The 19,709-nt window shown below is 44.2% G+C and overlaps 1 protein-coding gene across 1 annotated transcript; it reads right to left on the bottom strand.

Annotated features, from left to right (window-relative positions):
• Positions 1-14,822: 14,822 nt before the first annotated feature.
• On the bottom strand, positions 14,823-19,121 carry LOC125365626 (C-type lectin domain family 10 member A-like). The gene is made up of 10 exons (XM_048365814.1): positions 18,961-19,121; positions 18,162-18,262; positions 16,851-16,967; positions 16,275-16,370; positions 16,119-16,190; positions 15,969-16,040; positions 15,733-15,819; positions 15,488-15,639; positions 15,283-15,389; positions 14,823-15,156 (listed from the first exon to the last, which is right to left on the bottom strand). Exons 2-10 carry the CDS (start codon positions 18,226-18,228, stop codon positions 15,000-15,002), a joined length of 927 nt encoding a protein of 308 aa, XP_048221771.1. The 5' UTR covers positions 18,229-18,262; positions 18,961-19,121; the 3' UTR covers positions 14,823-14,999.
• Positions 19,122-19,709: the final 588 nt, after the last annotated feature.

The raw sequence follows: 19,709 nt of genomic DNA, 5'->3' as shown, positions 1-19,709 counted from the left end.
CAACAAATTCATAAGCCACAATGACAATGAAAATATATCACAAAGAAACCTATGGGACACAGCTAAGGCAGTACTGAGGGGCAAGATCACTGCCCTCAGCACTCACATTAAAAGAATGGAAGCAGAGCAGGTGAATAACCTCACAATGAAACTAAAACAACTGGAGAAACAAGAAATGATCGAATCCAAAATGACTAGGAGGAGAGAGATCACGAAGATTAAAGAAGAGATAAATCTGATTGAAAATAGAAAGACCATTCAACAAATAAATAAGACTAAAAGCTGGTTCTTTGAGAAAATAAATAAAATTGACAGACCCCCTCGCAAGACTTACAAAAAAAAGAAGAGAAGAGACTCATATACGTAAAATCAGGGACTCCACAGGAAAAATTACAAGTACACACGATATTCAAACAATCATAAGGAACTATTTCCAGAACCTCTACTCACTAAAAAACAATAATTTTACAGAAATGGATCAATTCTTAGAGAAGTATAAACTGCCCAAACTGAACCAAGAAGAAATAAATAAACTAAATAAACCAATAACTTACAGCGAGATACAAGGGGTAATCAAGAACCTCACAACAAAGAAAAGCCCAGGCCCAGATGGATTCACCAATGAATTCTATAAAACCTTTAGTGAGGAGCTAATACCAATACTCCTCAAACTCTTCCGTGAAATAGAAACAGAGGGAGAAATCCCAAACTCATTCTACGAAGCTAATATCATACTCATTCCCAAACCAGGCAAAGACCCAACAAAAAAAGAGAACTACAGACCAATATCACTAATGAACACAGACACAAAGCTCCTCAATAAAATATTAGCTAACAGGATCCAGAAACTGATCAAGAAAATTATACATCATGACCAAGTAGGCTTCATCCCACAGTCACAAGGATGGTTCAACATCCGTACATCAATCAATGTAATTCACCACATCAACAGAACTAAAATCAAGAATCACATTGTTATCTCAGTCGATGCCCAAAAAGCCTTTGACAAAATACAACATCCATACCTATTAAAAGCTCTGGAGAGAACAGGAATAGATGGAACATTCCTCAAAACAATAAAAGCCATATACAACAGACCAACTGCTAACATCATATTAAATGGAGAGAAACTTAAATCATACCCCCTAAACTCAGGAACAAGACAAGGATGCCCACTCTCCCCACTTCTTTTCAACATAGTGCTGGAATCCCTAGCCATAGCAATAAGGCAAGAGGAGGACATCAAAGGGATCCACATCGGCAAGGAAGAAATCAATCTATCATCCCTATTCGCAGATGACATGATCTTGTATCTGAAGGACCCAAAAAACTCAGTACCCAAACTCCTACACCTAATAAACCATTTTGGCAAAGTAGCAGGATACAAAATAAACCCACAAAAGTCAGCAGCTTTTCTGTACACCAGCAATGTACAAGCAGAAAAGGAAATTATGGAAACAATTCCATTTACAGTAGCCAAAAAAAGAATAAAGTACCTAGGGATCAACCTAACCAAGGACGTGACTGACCTATTTAATGAGAACTATAAAAATCTAATAAGGGAAATCAAAGAAGACACAAGGAGATGGAAAGACCTCCCATGCTCATGGGTAGGCAGAATCAATATAGTGAAAATGGCCATATTGCCCAAATTGTTAGACAAATTCAATGCAATCCCTATCAAAATCCCAGTTACATTCTTCACTGAAATAGAGAAAGCAATCCATAAATTCATATGGAACAGCAAAAGACCTAGAATAGCCAAAGCAATTCTAGGCAAAAAAAAAAAAAAGCAGTGCAGGAGGTATCACAATACCAGACTTCAAGATCTACTATAGGGCCATCATCACAAAAACAGCTTGGTATTGGTATAAAAACAGACCGGAAGACCAATGGATTAGAATTGAAGACCCAGAAATAAAACTGCACTCTTACAGCCAACTGATATTCGACAAAGGAGCTAAAGACATTCAATGGAATAAACAGAGCCTCTTCAACTACTGGTGCTGGGAGAACTGGGCAGCCATATGCAGAAAACCCAAGCCTATCACCATGCACCAAGATCAACTCAAAATGGATCAAGGACCTCAATATTAGACCTGAATCCTTGAAACTACTGAAGGACAGAGTAGGAAAGATGCTAGAACTTATAGGCACAGGAAGCAACTTCCTGAATATAGTCCCAAGGGCACAACAAATAGGGGAGAGACTCGACAAATGGGACTACTACAAATTAAAAAGTTTCTGCACAGCTAAGGTCATAGCCACCAAAATAGAAAGACAGCCAACCATATGGGAAAGGATCTTTACCAGCACAGCAACAGACAAAGGCCTGATATCGGTCATCTACAGAGAACTCAAAAAACCAAGCCCCTCCAAGCCCAATAAACCAATTAGAAAATGGGCAAAGGAGCTAAAGAGAGACTTCACAAGAGTAGAAATAAAAATGGCAAAGAAGCATATGAGGAAATGTTCAACATCCCTGGTAGTAAAGGAAACGCAAATAAAAACAAACCTGAGATACCACCTCACTCCAGTTAGAATGGCCTATACTCTGAACTCAGGCAACAACAAATGCTGGAGGGGGTGTAGGGAAAGAGGAACCCTTCTCCACTGTTGGTGGGAGTGCAAATTAGTACAACCACTTTGGAGAACAATATGGAGGTTTCTCAAAAAGTTCAATATAGACCTACCTATCACCCAGCCATACCACTCCTAGGCATCTATCCTGAACAGCAGGTCCCAAGATATCAAAAAGACATTTGTACTTCCATGTTTATCGCTGCACAATTCACAATAGCCAAAATATGGAAACAACCCAGATGCCCCTCCACAGACGAATGGATCCAAAAAATATTGTACCTATACACAATGGAATACTACAGAGTGATTAGGAATGGTGAAATATTGTTATTCACAGGGAAATGGTCAGAACTTGAACAAATAATGTTGAGCAAGACAAGCCTAGAACACAGAAAACAAAGGGGCATCATCTCCCTGATATATGACTGTTAACAAGGGGTGACGGAGAGACAGTAGAGACCAGGTCTGTGAAACCAAAAACTGCTTGTCCAATGGTATTTCCCACAGGACTGGGTCAGCGACCCAACATTATGTAACTAAAACCAAACAACTACTCAACATATAAAGGTCAAAATTTGACCTCTCAGTGGAATACAATAGTTCAAAAGCTATGTATGTACATTCATATAAGACTACTGTGGACATATTGTCTAATATCGACATTATATTTAAAGCCCTACGTGAATTTTCTTTGGCATAGGCCAGGTGGCTACTGTATATGTTCTTGGTACATTGTGTATTATATATATGTCTACCTGACCCAGGGAAGGGAAAGAAAAACAGGGTGTAAGATACCACAAGAAATGTACCCACTGCCCTACTATGTAACTGTACCCTTTTTGCACAACACCTTATCAAAAAATTTGTGTTTAATTAATAAATAAATTACAAAAAAAAGATTGATGAGGCCCATCTGTGCTGGCCCTGAGGAGGCCATTAACATGCAGAGCCTCATCCCATAGTCTCACAGTGACCCAGAGGGCCATCAGTGCTGTCATCCAGTATTGGGTATGTGGAAGCCCAGACCTGGGGTGAAAGAATGCAGCCAGGTAGCCAAAGACAAGGCCAGAGTCAGCAGTGATTCCATGCCAGGTCCTTCCTTCACTTTTCCCGCCAGCGCCCACCACAGGAATCATTGCTAACTCATGAAAGCCACTGCCTATGTTGGCCTTTCTGGCTGTCCACAGCAGTGGCACTGTCACAATCCCATGGTGGGCCCATATTAGCCCCTGTGTGTACACCACTGTCCCTGCTAAAGTTCTTACCAAGACCCCGTCGTGGCCCACCACTGTAGCCCATGATTGCTCTCTACCCTAGGCAGCCACAGTGGTATCCGAGCACACAGACAACCAGCAGCAGCTGAAGGCAGAGGCCCAAGGAGAACAGGAGGAGGCAGGATACAGAGCAGATATTCCACAGCACAGAATGGAGGTATTGAATGAGAAGAGGGTGTTAGGATGAACGGGGACCAGGATGTAAAAAAGGACACCAGGACCTTGTGTTGAATAAAGGCTGTACCTTGGAATGGAGGATGGAGTGGAGTTGAATAAGGAAGATTGTGGGATGAAGATGCTCAGGCCTCGCCCCTTCTTAGTCTCCAAGGAGGCTCTTAAGCAGGGAGATTGCACATGGCAGAGATGCAGAAATCCTACTGGACATATGAAGAGGACAGTTCAGGAGATTGTTTCTCCTTTCCTCTCATCTTTGTCTGTCCCATCGTCTTTCTCCTCATTCCCAGTGCTGAAGGGTTTTCATAGTTTATTGTCATGCCTGGACTCATAAAACTTCTGAGGCTGAGCTGAGGCTGAGAGCCCATGGGCCAGCCTCCAGCAGGAGGAGGCTGGGAGCAGGCTGGGTTTGCCATCAGGGCTAGAACTATGGTAAGAGATGAAGCTCAAGTTGAGAATGAGTTTTGAATTAAAGATATGGTCAAAATGGCCCTGAGTTTGCAGCGGAGAGTAGAAGTGGGTTCTGCATTTGGTCAGACAAGTTTGGAATTACAATTGAAGCTAAATTTATTGCTTCAACTGAGTCTAAAATTGGACTAGTTTTGAGGTAGAGTCCCAGGCAAGGATGGATGTTGAGCTATGCAAGGAAATGAACCAAAGATTGGCACTGGAAGTGGAATTACTGCTTCAGTTTGGGTTGATGCTGTTGTTGAGATTCAGTCTGAATCTGGGGTTGACCCTGAAGTTGGGTTACAGGAGCTAAGGTTAGAACTGGGGTTAGCCTGGGGTAGAGGTGTGGCTCAGGTGCTAAAGCATCAACCAATGGGTGAAAGCATCAGACACCAAGTTTGAACTTCAGTCTCAGAAAGGAAACAAACAGGGGCTGGGGATATGGCCTAGTAGCAAGAGTGCTTGCCTTGTATACTTGAGGCCCTGGGTTCGATTCCCCAGCACCACATATATGGAAAATGGCCGGAAGTGGCGCTGTGGCTCAAGTGGCAGAGTGCTAGCCTTGAGCAAGAAGAAGCCAGGGACAGTGCTCAAGCCCTGAGTCCAAGCCCCAGGTCTGGCCAAAAAAAAGAAAGAAAGGAAACAAACAACAAAAAAAAACCAAAACAACAACAACAAAAGAAGAAAATTGGGTTGGTACTGGGCCAGAAGTCAAGCTGACTTTGAATTTTAGTTTGTGGTTAGGAATTGTGGCTACCACAATCCAATATAGAATCCAGCACAGAAAATAGTCTCAAAGACCTCACTTGACAATTAAATCTCCCTCTGTTTCTTCCTCCTTCCTCCCACCTGTCCATCTCCCTCTTCCTCTAACACCTTTTCCTGTCCCTCTTTCTCCCTGGCATCTCCAGCCCAGACACTTGTGGGAGGTCTAGAACTGTGATCCTGGCTTTCTTGTGCTCCACTGACCATCTGCAAACAAGAGAATTTACTTCTTCCTTTCTTATGTGTATTTCTTTTATGTCTTTCTCTTGCCCAGTTGCTCTGGATCAGATTTAAGCATTATATTAAGTAATAGTAATAAGAGTCAACACCTTTGTCTCATTACTGATTTTATACAAAATATTTTGTTTCTTCCCATTCATTGTAATGTTGACCATTGATTTGTTTTATATTGCCTTTATTATATTGAGATAAGATATTTCCCTTTCTTGTTCCTTCAGGACTTTTGTTTGTTTGTTTTGTTTTTTGCCAGTCCTGGGGCTTGTGGCTTGTCCCTGGCTTCTTTTTGCTCAAGGCTAGCACTCTATCACTTGAGCCACAGTGCCATTTCTGGCTTTTTCTATATATGTGGTGCTAAGGAATTGAACCCAGGGCTTCATGCATGCAAGGCAAGCACTCTATTGCTAAGCCATATTCGCAGCCCTGTCAGAGGCTTTTTCTATCTGTTGAGAGTGAATTATGGATACTGGGTCTAAGTAACCCACCTTGCCATCTTAGCATCTTGCCTTAATGCCTAATTGTTTGCTTTACTTATGTAAAACACTTTTGTTAGGTTTTATTCCTTGCCATATATGGTTTGGGCCTGTATAAGCTTTGCCTTCAAGGCTGCAAGGTTTTTTTGGAACATGAGTCTGCTTGCCAATGCCAGAATTTTAATAAGGACTCCCAGTTTGACCTCTTAAAATTTGGCTTCTCTGTATCTCACTGATGGAATTCCTTCATGACATTTGGAGGCCCCGGTGAGATCCCGGTGGCAAGGGGGCACTTGGGTTCTTTGAAGCCCCTGACTGATGACCTCAGAGCCTGGGCTCCTGGATGATGGGAAGCTCCATAGTGGAGATGCCCATGGGATTTTTTAGGGCTCCATAGCCTTGCCACTGCTCCAACAGCCAGACTGTGGGTGCCTTACTTGCCACTAAATCTTTTTGCATTCACTCAGACTTCCAGAGGTAAGTTTCTGTTTCTCTCTATTTCTGTTTTCTGGAGAACAATCTATCTGGACTGTTGTCGAAGGGGATCTGATGCAATAAATACTCCCTAACAGTCCCTCAAGGCTGAGACATCAGCAGAGAGTTTGGGTTTGGGTGAGTTAACTGGTGGGAAGCTAACTTGTCTGGTCTTCCTGGATTAGGGTTGGGGGGACTGTTCCTTTTCAGATGGTTCTAAGGACATCCATCTGGTCCTGGGAGACATCTGCTGTCATCTTGTCTGTCTGTCAAGCTGTGTCCTATCTGTGCTCTCTTTCTCGGTCACTCTCGCTCTCACTCTCTCTGGCAGCTTTTCTCTGTTCTTATAGTGCCTGCACCAACTGTGCTTGTGTCTGTCTCTAGAAACATGGTTCTTCCCCTAGTGAGCCCACTGTCCCCCAATGTGTGCTTAAGAATTTTCACTAGGGATTCAGGGGAATACTAAGGGAAATCAAGTTAATCTTCTGTGTAATATAATTGGGCCTCAGAATAAATTGGCATGTGAAGAAATTGGTATGTAAAGTGCTCTAGTCTAAAAATGCATGAAAAACAGCGCAAGGCCTTCTAACACTTATCATCGTGCTGTGGGCAAAAATATCTCTCGTTACTGGAATTTCAGAAAACTTACGGCCAGTATTCATTTTTGAAACCCAACCATGTCTTAGGACCTTTGTGGACAAGTGTGTGTGTGTGTGTGTGTGTGTGTGTGTGTGTGTAAATATGTTCAAAATAACATTTTAATACAAAAAAATCGTCATGGTGTGAGAAAAGGTGTTTGTTTGTTTTTGCCAGTCCTGAGGCTTGAACTCAGGGCCTGATCACTGTCCCTGGCTTCTTTTTGCTCAAGGCTAGCACTCTACCACTTGAGCCACAGGCCACTTCTGGCTTTTTCTATATATGTAGTACTGAGCAATTGAATCCAGGCCTTCTTGTATACGAGGCAAGCACTCTACCACTAGACCATATTCCCAGCCCCTGAGAAAAAGGTTTCATACAGATTATTTTAGATGCAAATGCAAATTAAAGCAGAGGGAGTGTAAAGAAAAAAGGGAAAGTTAGTAAAAGGCTTTGGGAAGAGAATTGAGAAAAATGATTTCCTTTGGATAAGAAAATAATTTGGGAAGTAAAGACTGTCTTAAATGTTTGTTTTTAAAGTAGAGGAAATTAAGACTATTGAAAGTTCGACTAAGTAGCAGTTGGCAGTGGTTTCGATCCTAATTAGTATCCTAAAGTGCTAAATTCAGTTAAAAACTAGATTTAATCAGTTGTTGCTGTTTCAAAACTCCCATCATGACTACTATTGAGTTTGGCCTTTATAGGTTTGATCTTCTGTAGCAATTAGTCAGGCCCACAGAGGGACAGATGACTCTTAAAAGTTTGTCATAGTTAACTTTGATTCTTAATAAGTTCCAGGTAAGCCCTGCTTAAAAAATGATTCCTATTGGTCTTCTTGTTGATTCCTATTGGTCTTTCCCTCCAACGGGGATTTTGCCAACTGGGACATTATCCTAGCAAGAAAACACTCCCCTACCCCACCCCCAATAAAATGTGTCCTGGCAACTGGGGATCCTGGCATGAGGAATCATCCAGAGGCAGTCAGGAAAAAACTGCTTAGCTATGAGGGGATGGTGTCAGATCCTAAGGGTTTCACTTGTGCTTGGCCTTTCAACAGTAACCAGAGCCGGGAGGCCATCAGAAAATAGTTCCTAAGCATGAATATCTACTTTGTAACTGGGCAGGAACTTACACCCTTGTCTGTCAGTCACCTGTTAGAGTGGGTAGTAAAAATGCTAGGGTTGTCAAATTGGGTATAGTTTAAAATGAACAACAAACACAACCCTGGTATCTGCTTAAAAAAGAGGTTTGTGGACTAATGAGTTCCCAATAAAACATGGATCTGAGATTGTGTCCCTATTAAAAGCTGTCTGGAAACCTTCACAGGTAATGGTTATGCATTGTGAGGGCCACCAAAGATTGGGCTCTCCAGTCAGACAGGAGAAAGCTTTTGCAAACAGAGTGCTAAAACAGGCTGCAGGGGCCGCTGTATAAAAATGGCCTTTACACTCCTTCAGATCAACGTTTACCTAGATGGAAGAGACCCTGTGTAATTTTTCTCAGTACTCCCACAACTGCAACTCATTTTTACGATGGATCTGTTTTCCCACCGGTGTAGTCACCTGGCCTCTGTCTCCATTTCACCTGGTGGTCTCAATGATACTGCCAAAGGTATCTCTGATAAATTCAGAGAAAAATAGTGAGGCAAGCTGTCCTTCAAAATAGGATGGTTTTAAACATTCTTATTACAGCTCACAAAGAAATCTCTGCAGTTGTAAAAAGCTAAATGTTGTGTGTATATTCCAGAACCTCGGGTAATGTCTCTTCAGTCCTTCAGGATCTAGATATTCAAATTAATGCTATATCTGACTCTGCTCTTGGCTTTAATGAGCTCCTTAACTAATGGTTTTTCTTTTTTGGTACTAATATGTGGGAGATACTGATTTGTTATTATATTGTTTCTGTGGCTTGTTATCCATCCTAATTTCTCATATGATTTCCTTTCCACTCTGGGAAGAAAAAAGTTCCTAATGACATCTGATCCTGGCAATCCGACAACTGCATTTCCCATGTCATCCCTTGGTAAGATAGGATAAGACTTCTGGTCTCTTGCTAAGCACGGCCAGAGCCCCTACTCAGCTTGAAGCATTTGTAGAAGATGGATCTTAGCTCATCAACTTCCCTTAAGATCTAGGGTAGGGATCAGGGGCTGGGAATATGGCCTACTGGTAAAGTGCTTGCCTCACATACATGAAGCCCTGGGTTCGATTCCTCAGCATCACATATGTAGAAAAAGCCAGAAGTGGCACTGCAGCTCAAGTGTTTTGCCAGCAAAAAGAAGCCAGGGACAGTGCTCAGGCCCTGAGTTCAAGCCCCAGGACTGGCAAAAATTAAAAAAAAAAAAAAAAAAGATCGAGGGATCAAAGTCATTTCTTTGGAAAAATGAGGCAGGATAGGTTAGAAAAAATAGGCATGGGAAAACAGTGGTAACAAGTACAGACCCCCTTGAGTGTGGAGACCTCAATTATGAGAAATGGTTACAGGCCTAACCTTCTATGTTTTCCCAGGTGATCCTAGCCTTGTTGGAGGAAATCAGGTTACCAAACGTCACCACCCTGGTATGTTTTCTATGACATCAAAAAGGAGATTCTGGTAGCCAAAGAAAATTGTGCTGCCTATTACTATTATTGTTATTAATATTTTTGTGTGTATGAACTGGGGCTTGAACTCGGGGTTTCTCAGTCTCACTGGGCTTTTCACTCAATTATAAGCGAGAGATTTTAACTTTTTATAATATCAGTAACGTTTTGTCTTTTAAGAAGATTTATCTTATGAACTATATAACTTAGGGGATGGGATAGGAAAACTGGGAGAGAGCGAGGGAAGGGTGACATTGTCCAATAAGAAGTATACCCTTTACCTGCCTTATGTAACTGTAACCCCTCTGTACATCACCTTTATAATAACAATGAAAATGGAAAAAAAGACTCTTGCATTTAATATAATTAGCAATTGATTAGGTCATAACTAACCTTTTATTTGTTTCCTTGCTTATTCTCAAGGTTTTAAGTATTTTTCTTTTTTCTTTGTGTCTCCTTTCTTTCCTTCAGTTATTTCCCCATATTTCCTGCTAATTTGGTTAGAAATTATATCAGCTACCAAATAGTTTACATAAAACTTACTATGATGGTTGTAAAAAGCATGGAATACACATTGCTGTTTTATATATTTGTAGAAAAGTTTTCCCTAAATATCTCAGGATAGCAACACTACTGTCTTAATTTCCCAAATGGTGAGATTTTAGGCATATGTCTTAACACCCAGTTTATGTTGCTCTTGTAAATATGGAAGTGTTAAGTAATTCTTTCTCTGCACTTAGTAACAACTTTTAAAGTAGACTTTGCATCTCTTCTTCTATTGTTAACACTTATTTTATTACATTTTTCCAATAATAAATTTTACTTTTATTGATCATATATATTCATTTTATAGTTCATTAATTTTCAATAATTTTTTTCCTTTTTAATATATTTATATAAATTCCTTTACTCTATTTGGAAGATAGTCTGTGGTTCTTGTTTTATTGTTGTTTTGCCAGCCCTGGGCCTTGGACCCAGGGCCTGAGCGCTGTCCCTGGATTCTTTTTGTTCAAGGCTAGCACTCTGTCACTTGAGCCACAGCTCCACTTCTGGCCATTTTCTATATATGTGGTGCTGAGGAATTGAACCTAGGGCTTCATGTATACAAGGCAAGCATTCTTTCCACTAGGCCATATTCCCAACCCTAGACTGTGGTTCTTACTTCTCTCTCTCTCTCTCTCTCTCTCTCTCTCTCTCTCTCTCTCTCTCTCTCTCTCTCTCCCCCCTCTCCTGTGTGTGAGTGTGTGAGTGTGTGTGTGTGTGTGTGTTTGTGTGTAGTACGGGAATCTTAAACTCAGGGCCTTCCACCTGCTCAGCAAGTACATTATCACCTGAGCCATAGCCCCAGTATGTGTGGTTCTTCTTTCTCCAGTCTCTTGAGTAAAAATGTAGCTGAGCCCTGTGCACCCTTCTCAGTGGTGACTCTTAACATTCTATCCATATCACATCCTCCCTCCCTCCCACTTCATTTCCCAGGAGCAGCTGTGGCCCCCAGCTGCATCAGTGTAATGCTCCTCACCCAGACCTAAACTCCTCCATGCCCTAGAACTCTTCCAGGATTGGTAAGCATTCCCACCCTCTGCCCAGACCTAGTTGTGCACACAGAGTAAGTACCTCCCTCCTCTAGCCCCAATGTTACTAGGATTCACCTGGTAGGAGAAGGCACCATATTGCTCCCTCTCCTGTGGGAGAAATGTCCCCACTAATAAACCTTATAAATCTCTTTCTTCTGTACATGACTGTATCTGTGTGGTCCTCTGGGATGCCTACAGCAATGACTATGCTATGCATCCATGCATATTGTCCTGAAACAGCTCTAGATCTCTCCACAGTTTCAGCATGCAGCGTCCCACTGGGATTCTCTAATTCTCTCCACATTTTCACTTGAACCCAAATTACTTAGAAAGATGGTGAGAAAATTATTTGTTGTTACAGCTTCCAGGATGTACTTCTGTGTTCATTTTTCCTAACTGCTTTAGCCTGATGAGAACAGGGCTCCATTTTTCAATTAGTTAAGGTCTTATTAAGGAGAAACTATTTTCTCCACTTCTATTAAGAGTTCCATAGGCATCTGTGAACCCTTACTGGTCAGCTCTTGTTCCTCTCCCTGGTTGTTGATTCGATTCCTGTGGGTGCTTCTCCTCACGGTCCTGCTTCTGCTGTATGTTTGGTGACTCTGGGTTGTGGACCAATGGTGCTTGTCACCTGTCTGTGCATGCGGCTTCACTTTACTATGATGAAGGCAACAGACCCCAGTGAGGGTCATTCCAAGTTTTTGAAACACTTGCCTGCCAGGAGGATTTTGGAGCAGGAAAGTGGTCACCAGTGACAATTCTATCTTATAGCTGAGACTCAGAGAGCAGAATGACTCCCCCAGCCCATATCCTATGAATAACAAGGCCAGTATCCTAACCAGACCAAAAGCCCACTCAGTTCTTGTGATGGTCAGACCCTCCCAAAGTGTCCTAATACCAGTGGCCCACCCTTGGTTCCCAATCCCAATGACCAGACAACTCACAAAGTTTTTAAGTCTATTTCCCTTTTTTTTTTTACTTAAGAAAACGTTGGGGGCTGGGGATATAGCCTAGTGGCAAGAGTGCCTGCCTCGGATACACGAGGCCCTAGGTTCGATTCCCCAGCACCACATATACAGAAAACGGCCAGAAGTGGCGCTGTGGCTCAAGTGGCAGAGTGCTAGCCTTGAGCGGGAAGAAGCCAGGGACAGTGCTCAGGCCCTGAGTCCAAGGCCCAGGACTGGCCAAAAAAAAAAAAGAAAAAGTTGGCAAGAATAAACTACACACTGTTCAAAGTCTCAGGGGTTATAATCTCCCCCACCCCAAACATCACCCACATTCCTCACATACCATTCTTTCTCCTTCTCTTAAAATTCCCCAAGAGTGTGAAGACCCTCCACATTAGGTAGATTCTCAAACTCAGACCTCAATGGCTCAAGGCACTGAGGAAATAAATTAGAGGGAAGAAGGCTCCTAGCTGGCCTTGCCCAACTCTGTTTCACAGATCCAGTGGTAGGGCTTCTTGCAGACATCATCATTCCAGAGACCATTGGGGTCCAAATGAGCACAGTCCTCCCCTTCTCCCATCCTGTGCCCATGCCAGTTATCTGGCTGCTCTAGTCTCCAGTTCCTGTAGAAAGAGATGATCATGTATCTCAGGAAGTCAGATTCTCAGTGAGGTCCCTAACCACCCTACTCCCACACCCCCACACACGTACTCTGGGAAGGTGGAGGAAGCCAGCTATGTCCAGATGCACGCTCACTTGAAGCCTGTCTGGTAGTCAGGCCCATCCACCCATCTCCAAGGCCAATATTGATCAGTGAGGCCTATCAAAATGTTTTTAGGGTTCACATGATCCTTGAGAAATCTCTGGGGAGCAAGAGTGAATAGTGACTTCTAAGCCAGCCTCCCAGAAGTACCCCCAAGGCCTTACCTGCTACTCCTTGGAGTTGATTATCACTAGGCAGGCTTTCCTCAGCTGACAGAGCTCGTAAGCCTCTGGCCAGTTTTTCATGGATTGTGAGATCTGGTAGCAGCTGCCTTTATGTAGCATCTAGTCAGGGGGCAGCAGGTAATTTAAGAACCTGAGTCAGTTCCTGGCCATAAGCCCCTGCATCTCAGGTGAAGTTACTGAAATGTCTTCTCAGGGTGAGAAGGTCTCTCCCTTCCTGGGAATCTGAACTAGGAACCATCTCTTATGACTGACATACCTGAATTCTGCAGCAAAAGTGTCCTGTAAGTCATTAAACTATGATTGCTCTTCATAAGCAAAGGAGATCTGTTCTCAAGATCTGTTCGCAAGGCTGCACCTCTCCAGGACATCAGGAGCCACAGACTGCTTTTCTTCCCCAATCCTAATCTCTAACCAGCATAGTTGCTGCCTCACAGATGCCCTGCCTTGGGATTAAGGCCTGTGATGAATGAGGCTTTTCTTGCAGCTGGAGTTGGCACCCAAGAGGGCTGTGTGGTTTTACCCTGGATTGGAGTCTCAGGGTTCCCCTCCCCTGTGCAGGGGAGCTGGGTGCCCACTCTTCCTCCTCCTATGCTCTTCCGCCAGGCAAGCTGCTACACAATCACCAGCCACCCTTTTACTTCTTTGGTTGATTCTGGTTCCCTTTCTCACTGCAGACTCAGGACTCCTCTCTAACACTGATTTTTTTTTTTTTTTTTTGCCAGTCCTAGGGTTTGGACTCAGGGCCTAAGCACTGTCCCTGGAGTTTTGTTTTTTGCTCAAGGCTAGCACTCTGCCACTTGAGCCACAGCACCACTTCTGGCTTTTTTTCTGTTTATGTGGTGCTGAGGAATCAAACCCAGGGCTTCATGCATGCTAGGCAAGCACTCTGCCACTAAGCCACATTCCCAGCCCTAACACTGATTTTTCTTATTCAAAGAGTAGAAATGAAAGATAGGTCTATCCCATCATTTTGGCATATGCTCCTTTCACTTTGAAGTTTCTCTTGAACCCAAATTAGAGAGTGAAAACATTCTGCGTTCATACAGGTTCTTAGAATGTACGTTCATGTTGATTTCCAATTGTTTCAGCCTAGTCACAGCGTTGTGCCATTTTGAAATCAGCTGAGGTCTTATTTAAGAGCAAATATTCTCTCCATTTTGATTCGCAATTTCATAAGCACCTGCTGATCCTACGTGGTCAGTTCTCACTGCCATCCCTGGTTGTTGAAAAATCAACCATCAACAGCCAAGAGTGCTTACTATTGTGGGTGCTTCTCATGATCCTACTTGTGCTGTGTTGCGTGACCTGGGTTGTGGACTTGTGGCATTTGTCCCCTGTGTGTGCATGCAGCTTCCGTTTTCTGTGATGAAGGCAATAGGCCCTAGTGAGTGTCACTCCAAGTTTTTGAAGCACTCAGAGAATTGCTCAGCTCCAGGGACCATATTGGAGGATATTGAAACAAGAAGGCCACCACCAGAAACAATAAGATTTTATAGCTGAGACTCGGAAACAGAGTGATTCCCCCAGCCCACATCCTAAGCAGGCCATCTGGACCAAAGCTCACTGGGGTCCCGTGAGGACCTGGCCCTCCCAAGGCTTCCAACTGCCAGTGAGCCCATCCTGTTCCCATCCCACCAACAAAACAACACGTAAAGTATTTAAGTATATTTCTCTTTTTACTTAATAAAAGGTTGACAATAATAAGCTGTACACTGCATAAGGTATCAACGAACATCATCCTACATTCTAGACACCATCGGTTGCCTTGCTCTTAAACTTCTACAGGAAAATTCTTAGAATATAGAGATTGCCCAGAAAAGAAGCCTCCCAATCCTAGACTTCAGTGGCTCAAGACAATAAAGAAATAAATTAGAGGCAGAGGCTCCTAGCTGGCTGTCTCCAGCTTTGTCTCACAGACCCAGCGGTAGGGCTTCTGGCAGACATCATCATTCCAGCGACCATCATAGGAGAAATGGGCACAGTCCTCACCACCGCCCAGCCCATGCCCTTCCCAGTTATCTGGCTGCTCTGGTCTCCAGTTCCTACAGACAGGAGACAACCACGTGCTGAGGTAAGACTCCTACCATCAACCAGCCCTGCCATCACAGGCTGGGCGGAAAGGCTAGTCCCAAGTGGAGGAAACCAAGGAGAGGCAGATGCACACTCACTTGAAGCCTTGCTCATAGTCAGTCCCATCCACCCATCTCCAAGGACCATTTTGGTCGGTTAGGCCCATCCAAGTGTCCACAGCACGTATGTGACTGTTGATAAAATTCTGAAGAGACAAGATGGGGTAGCAAACTCTCTCAAGGGCATCCAGCCTCCAGAAGAGCCACCTTCTCTTGGAGTTGAGGACCTTAGGGTGTGTGTTACCTGCTCCTGCTGGGAGTTCACCACCACCAGGTGTGCATTCTCCAGCTGGCAGTCCTTGTCAGCCTCCGACCAAGACTTCCCAGATTGAGAGAACCAATAGCAGCTGCCTTCATACTCCAGCCAATTAGGGGGGCAACAGGTCTTCACAGAGCCTGTGGTTTTCAAACAGGGTGCAGAGGCTGAGGCACTGCCCAGTACACCATTAGAAGGAAATTGGGGCCAACAATAACCATAATGCTTCTTACCATTTCTTTTTAGGTCAACTACCTCACAACTCAAGATCTTCAAATCCTTCACCAGCTTCTGGATTTTCAGGAACATGGAAGATTGATCTGGGACCCACAGATAGGAATGGAACAGTGCACTGGGTGGAACTTCAGCTCGGTGAGTTCTCTGAGCTCAACCAGTACAGGGCTCAGCCCAGGAACCTCCCTGCACACTCACACATCTCATGCACACATACAAGGCACAATCATCTGACCTGCTTTGAGTTCCTCCTCCTTTTTCTTCAGGGTGCTCTTCAGGGAAGCCATGCTCTGGTTCAAGCTGTGGACTGGAGAGGATGGGGCTCAGTACCACGGGACCCCTCCCCCCACCATTCTGCACACTCCTGGAAAGCAGGGCCTCTTACCTGTTTGCAATTCCTGCCTGTGGTCCTCTACTTCATCTTTCAGAGATTTGATCAGTTCTTGGAAGCTGTGGCCTAAACCATGTGGGAACTGAGCCCAGTAGTCAGATCACCACCCACTTCCACCCCATCCCGGAGGCCTGGCCAAGCCCAGCTCACCCTGGGAGGTCAGTTTCTGGACATCAGCCCCTGTGCCTGCAGTGAAGTTACTGAAATTCCTCCTCAGGGTGAGCAGGTCTCCCTGTACCTGGGAATCTGATGAGTGGAAGGGATATGGTCAGGGCTGTATCCCTGCCAGTCTGGAGCAGGCCACCTGACATGCAATTCTTATTCCACAGTCTTACACTGACCCAGGGGGCCATCAGTGCTGTCTTCCAGTATTATGTATGTGGAAACCTAGGCCTGGGTGAAGGAATGCAGCCAGGTAGCCAAAGATAAGGCCAGAGTGATTCCATCCCAGGTCCTTCGCTTTTTCCACAAGCACCCACCATAGGAATCATCAATCTCCCATGAAAGCCACTGCCCATGTAAGCCTCTCTGGCTGTCCATAGCAGTTGCACTGTCACGATGCTCTTGTTGTCCCTGACCTCTTCCGCTCAAAGCTAGTGCATTGCTGTCCCATATCAGCCCCAGTGTGTCTATCACTGCCCCTGCTCAGATTCTCACCATCACCCCACCATGGCCCACCACTGTACCCCATGATTGTTTTCCTCCCTGGGAAACTGTGATACCTACTTTTAGATCCAATGACACCGACAGCCACCAACAACAGGAAGCTGAGACCCAGGGAGAACAGGAGGAGGAGGCAGGATGCTGAGCAAATATTCCACAGGCCAGAAGGAAGGGGAGGGGCTGAAAAAGAGGATGTTTGTTTAAGGGAGGTACAAGGTGTGAGATGGGCAGGAGGATGAGCCAGCCCCAGGAACCTGTCTTGGGATTTAGGGTGAATCTTAGTACTGCTTGGGGTGTGGTAATTAGATGAAAAGAACTGTGGAATCCTTTTCACACGCCTTAGCTTTCTCACTTCTGGAGATCCATGTGGGTAACCCCTAGGAGCCCACATGCTTACAAGTACACAGAGACAGAAACTGTGGCAATATATGTAGCCTCAGCATCAGAGAAGAGTGAGTTAGAACTAGGACTAAAGAGAAATGAGCTCTGTCAGAAAAGTCTCCGTGAGACTCTTATCTCTTATTAACCACTTAGAAAACCAGAGGTAGAGCTTTGGCTCAAAGTAATGGAGTACTAGCTTTGAGCAATAAAGCTCAGGGACAGGACCCAGGCCCTGAGTTCAAGCTCCACAACTGACAAAAAGAGTTGTGCCTTTCAGAATATTTCATTTTGGGGGGAAATTAGTTATTTTATAACAATCAGGCCAATGTATGCAAATCTATGAAAGGCCCAGCTGTGCTAGCACAATACCACTTTTGAGCCACAGTGCTACTTCTAATTTTCTGGTAGTTAATTGGAGATAAGTGTCTCACAGACTTTACTGCCTGGGTTGGCTTCTACCTGGAATTCTCAGATCTCAGCCTCCCAAGTAGCTAGGATTATAGGCGTGAGCTATCAGCACCGGGCAAGGTACACCTCTTACTTTCTACCCACAGAGCACAGATAAGCCAAGGCACTGAGGTCTTCCCTGTCCCTGTCTTTCTGAGGATCATCCACCTTCTTCACAGTGGGCCCTCAGACCTGAGCTAACTCCCTAGAATCGACCCCAACACCACACTCTGTAGAGGTGCAGACATACTACAGAAATCCTGTTAGATATATATATATAATTGTTTTTTGGGGGGGGTCAGTCCTGGGCCTTGGACTCAGGTCCTGAGCACCATCCCTGGCTTCTTCCTGCTCAAGGCTAGCACTCTGCCACCTGAGCCACAGCGCCCCTTCTTGCCGTTTTCCATATATGTGGTGCTGGGGAATCGAACCGAGAGCTTCATGTGTAGGAGGCAAGCGCTCTTGCCACTAGGGCATATTCCCAGCCCCCTTGTTAGATATTTTAAGAAGACAGTTCAGGAGAGAACACTTCTCCTTTCCTCTTACCTTTGTCGATCCTTTGAGTTTTTTCCTCACTCCCCACATCTTGAAAATTTTCATATGTCATTGTCATGCTTGAACCCACACGGCCTCTGAGGCTGTCTGAGCTGTAATTAAGAAACCAGGGCCCAAATGGAACAGGGCTACGGCCAACAAAGGCTGGAAGCAAGATAGTGTTGACATCAGGACTGGAATAGTAAGACATAACATTCCATTTGAGAATAAGCCCTGGTTTAGAACCAAAATAGAAATATTCCTAAATTTCCATCTGAGGTTACAGGTGGTAAGCAGGAGTTGAGCTGAGTTTAAAATTAATGTCAGAAGTAAGTTGGACCTAAGTTTGTTCTTTCAACTAGGTCTGAAATTATTCTGGACTTGGTATTCTGTCTCATTCTAGTAGTAGCATCAATGCTCATGGGTGGAATTGAGCCTATGCCTGGCCCTGCAACTAGCAGTAGCATGGAATTGAGGTTCAAGTTTAAAGTTGATCTTGACTAAAGCTGAGGTTGGGATTCAAGTCAGAGCCAAGCTTATAACTGGGATTGGGGCTGAAGTTCAAGTCGGAATTGGTCCAGAGATCAAGCCAAGTTTGAATTTTAGTTTGTGACTGCAGATTCTGCCTGCTGTAGTCTAATCTAGAATTCAGTGAAGGGAAAATAGTCTCAAGTCGTCACCTGGTAATTAAATCCCATAGTGGCTCCTTCTGTTTCTTCTCAATTACAACCAAAACCCTAAGTCCCCCTCTCCCTCTTCCCCTAACATATTCTCTGTTCCTGGGTCTCATGGGCATTCCCAGCCCAGTTACCTGTGGGAGGTCTGGAGGCTGTGATCTGGAGGCTTTCTTGTGCTCCACTAAACAGGCAGAAGTCACTTAGATTTTCAAGAACTAAGTTCTGAGTAGTTGAGGTAGGAGGGACCAAAGGAGGAGTTATGTGCCAATCTTAGCCTTAAAGCCCAGTTAACTATAATTCCATCTCTCAACTTTGGACAGTAAGTAACAATGAGGATAACTGGAACACACAGGCGATGTGGGTGGGGGTGGGTGGGGGGCCTTGGGCTCATCCCTTTGGGTGTATGTTCTCCTTTTCCTCTTTTTTTTTGGAGCTCCCATGACTTCCTTATCATCATGTGGGATGTAGAGCTGAACCAGAAAGAACAGTGGGTTTTTTTTCCTCCTTGTTCTTGTCTTTATTCACTTCCTGCCTCTACATTTGTCAGAATAATGTGTCCATTATTGAGCCTTCATCTTAGCCATGCTTCTTCTCTGCTCTTCTTCAAACTCTAGCTGACTTCCCTGGCATCTGAGCCCACGTGGCCTGACTGCACAGCCCTCATTGCCTCTGCCACTCACTTCCATTTCATGCCAGAAGCCTGCCAGCACTCCTGGGCCCATTGCCCTGAGCCACTGAACATGTCCCTTTAACAAGAAGGGACCACCTGGTGACAAGCAAAGCAAATACCTTGTGGCAATCTTCTATTTAAATTGCATTATGTTTTTCTCCTTTGGTGTATCCCATGTTGTCACGGTTTTTATTTCTGTGCTCTTTGTCCTGT

Source organism: Perognathus longimembris, chromosome 17, assembly GCF_023159225.1.
Source record: "Perognathus longimembris pacificus isolate PPM17 chromosome 17, ASM2315922v1, whole genome shotgun sequence".
Taxonomy (NCBI): Eukaryota; Metazoa; Chordata; class Mammalia; order Rodentia; family Heteromyidae; genus Perognathus; species Perognathus longimembris.
Note: the sequence above shows the minus strand (reverse complement) of the source record. Positions and strands in the feature narration are given on the sequence as shown.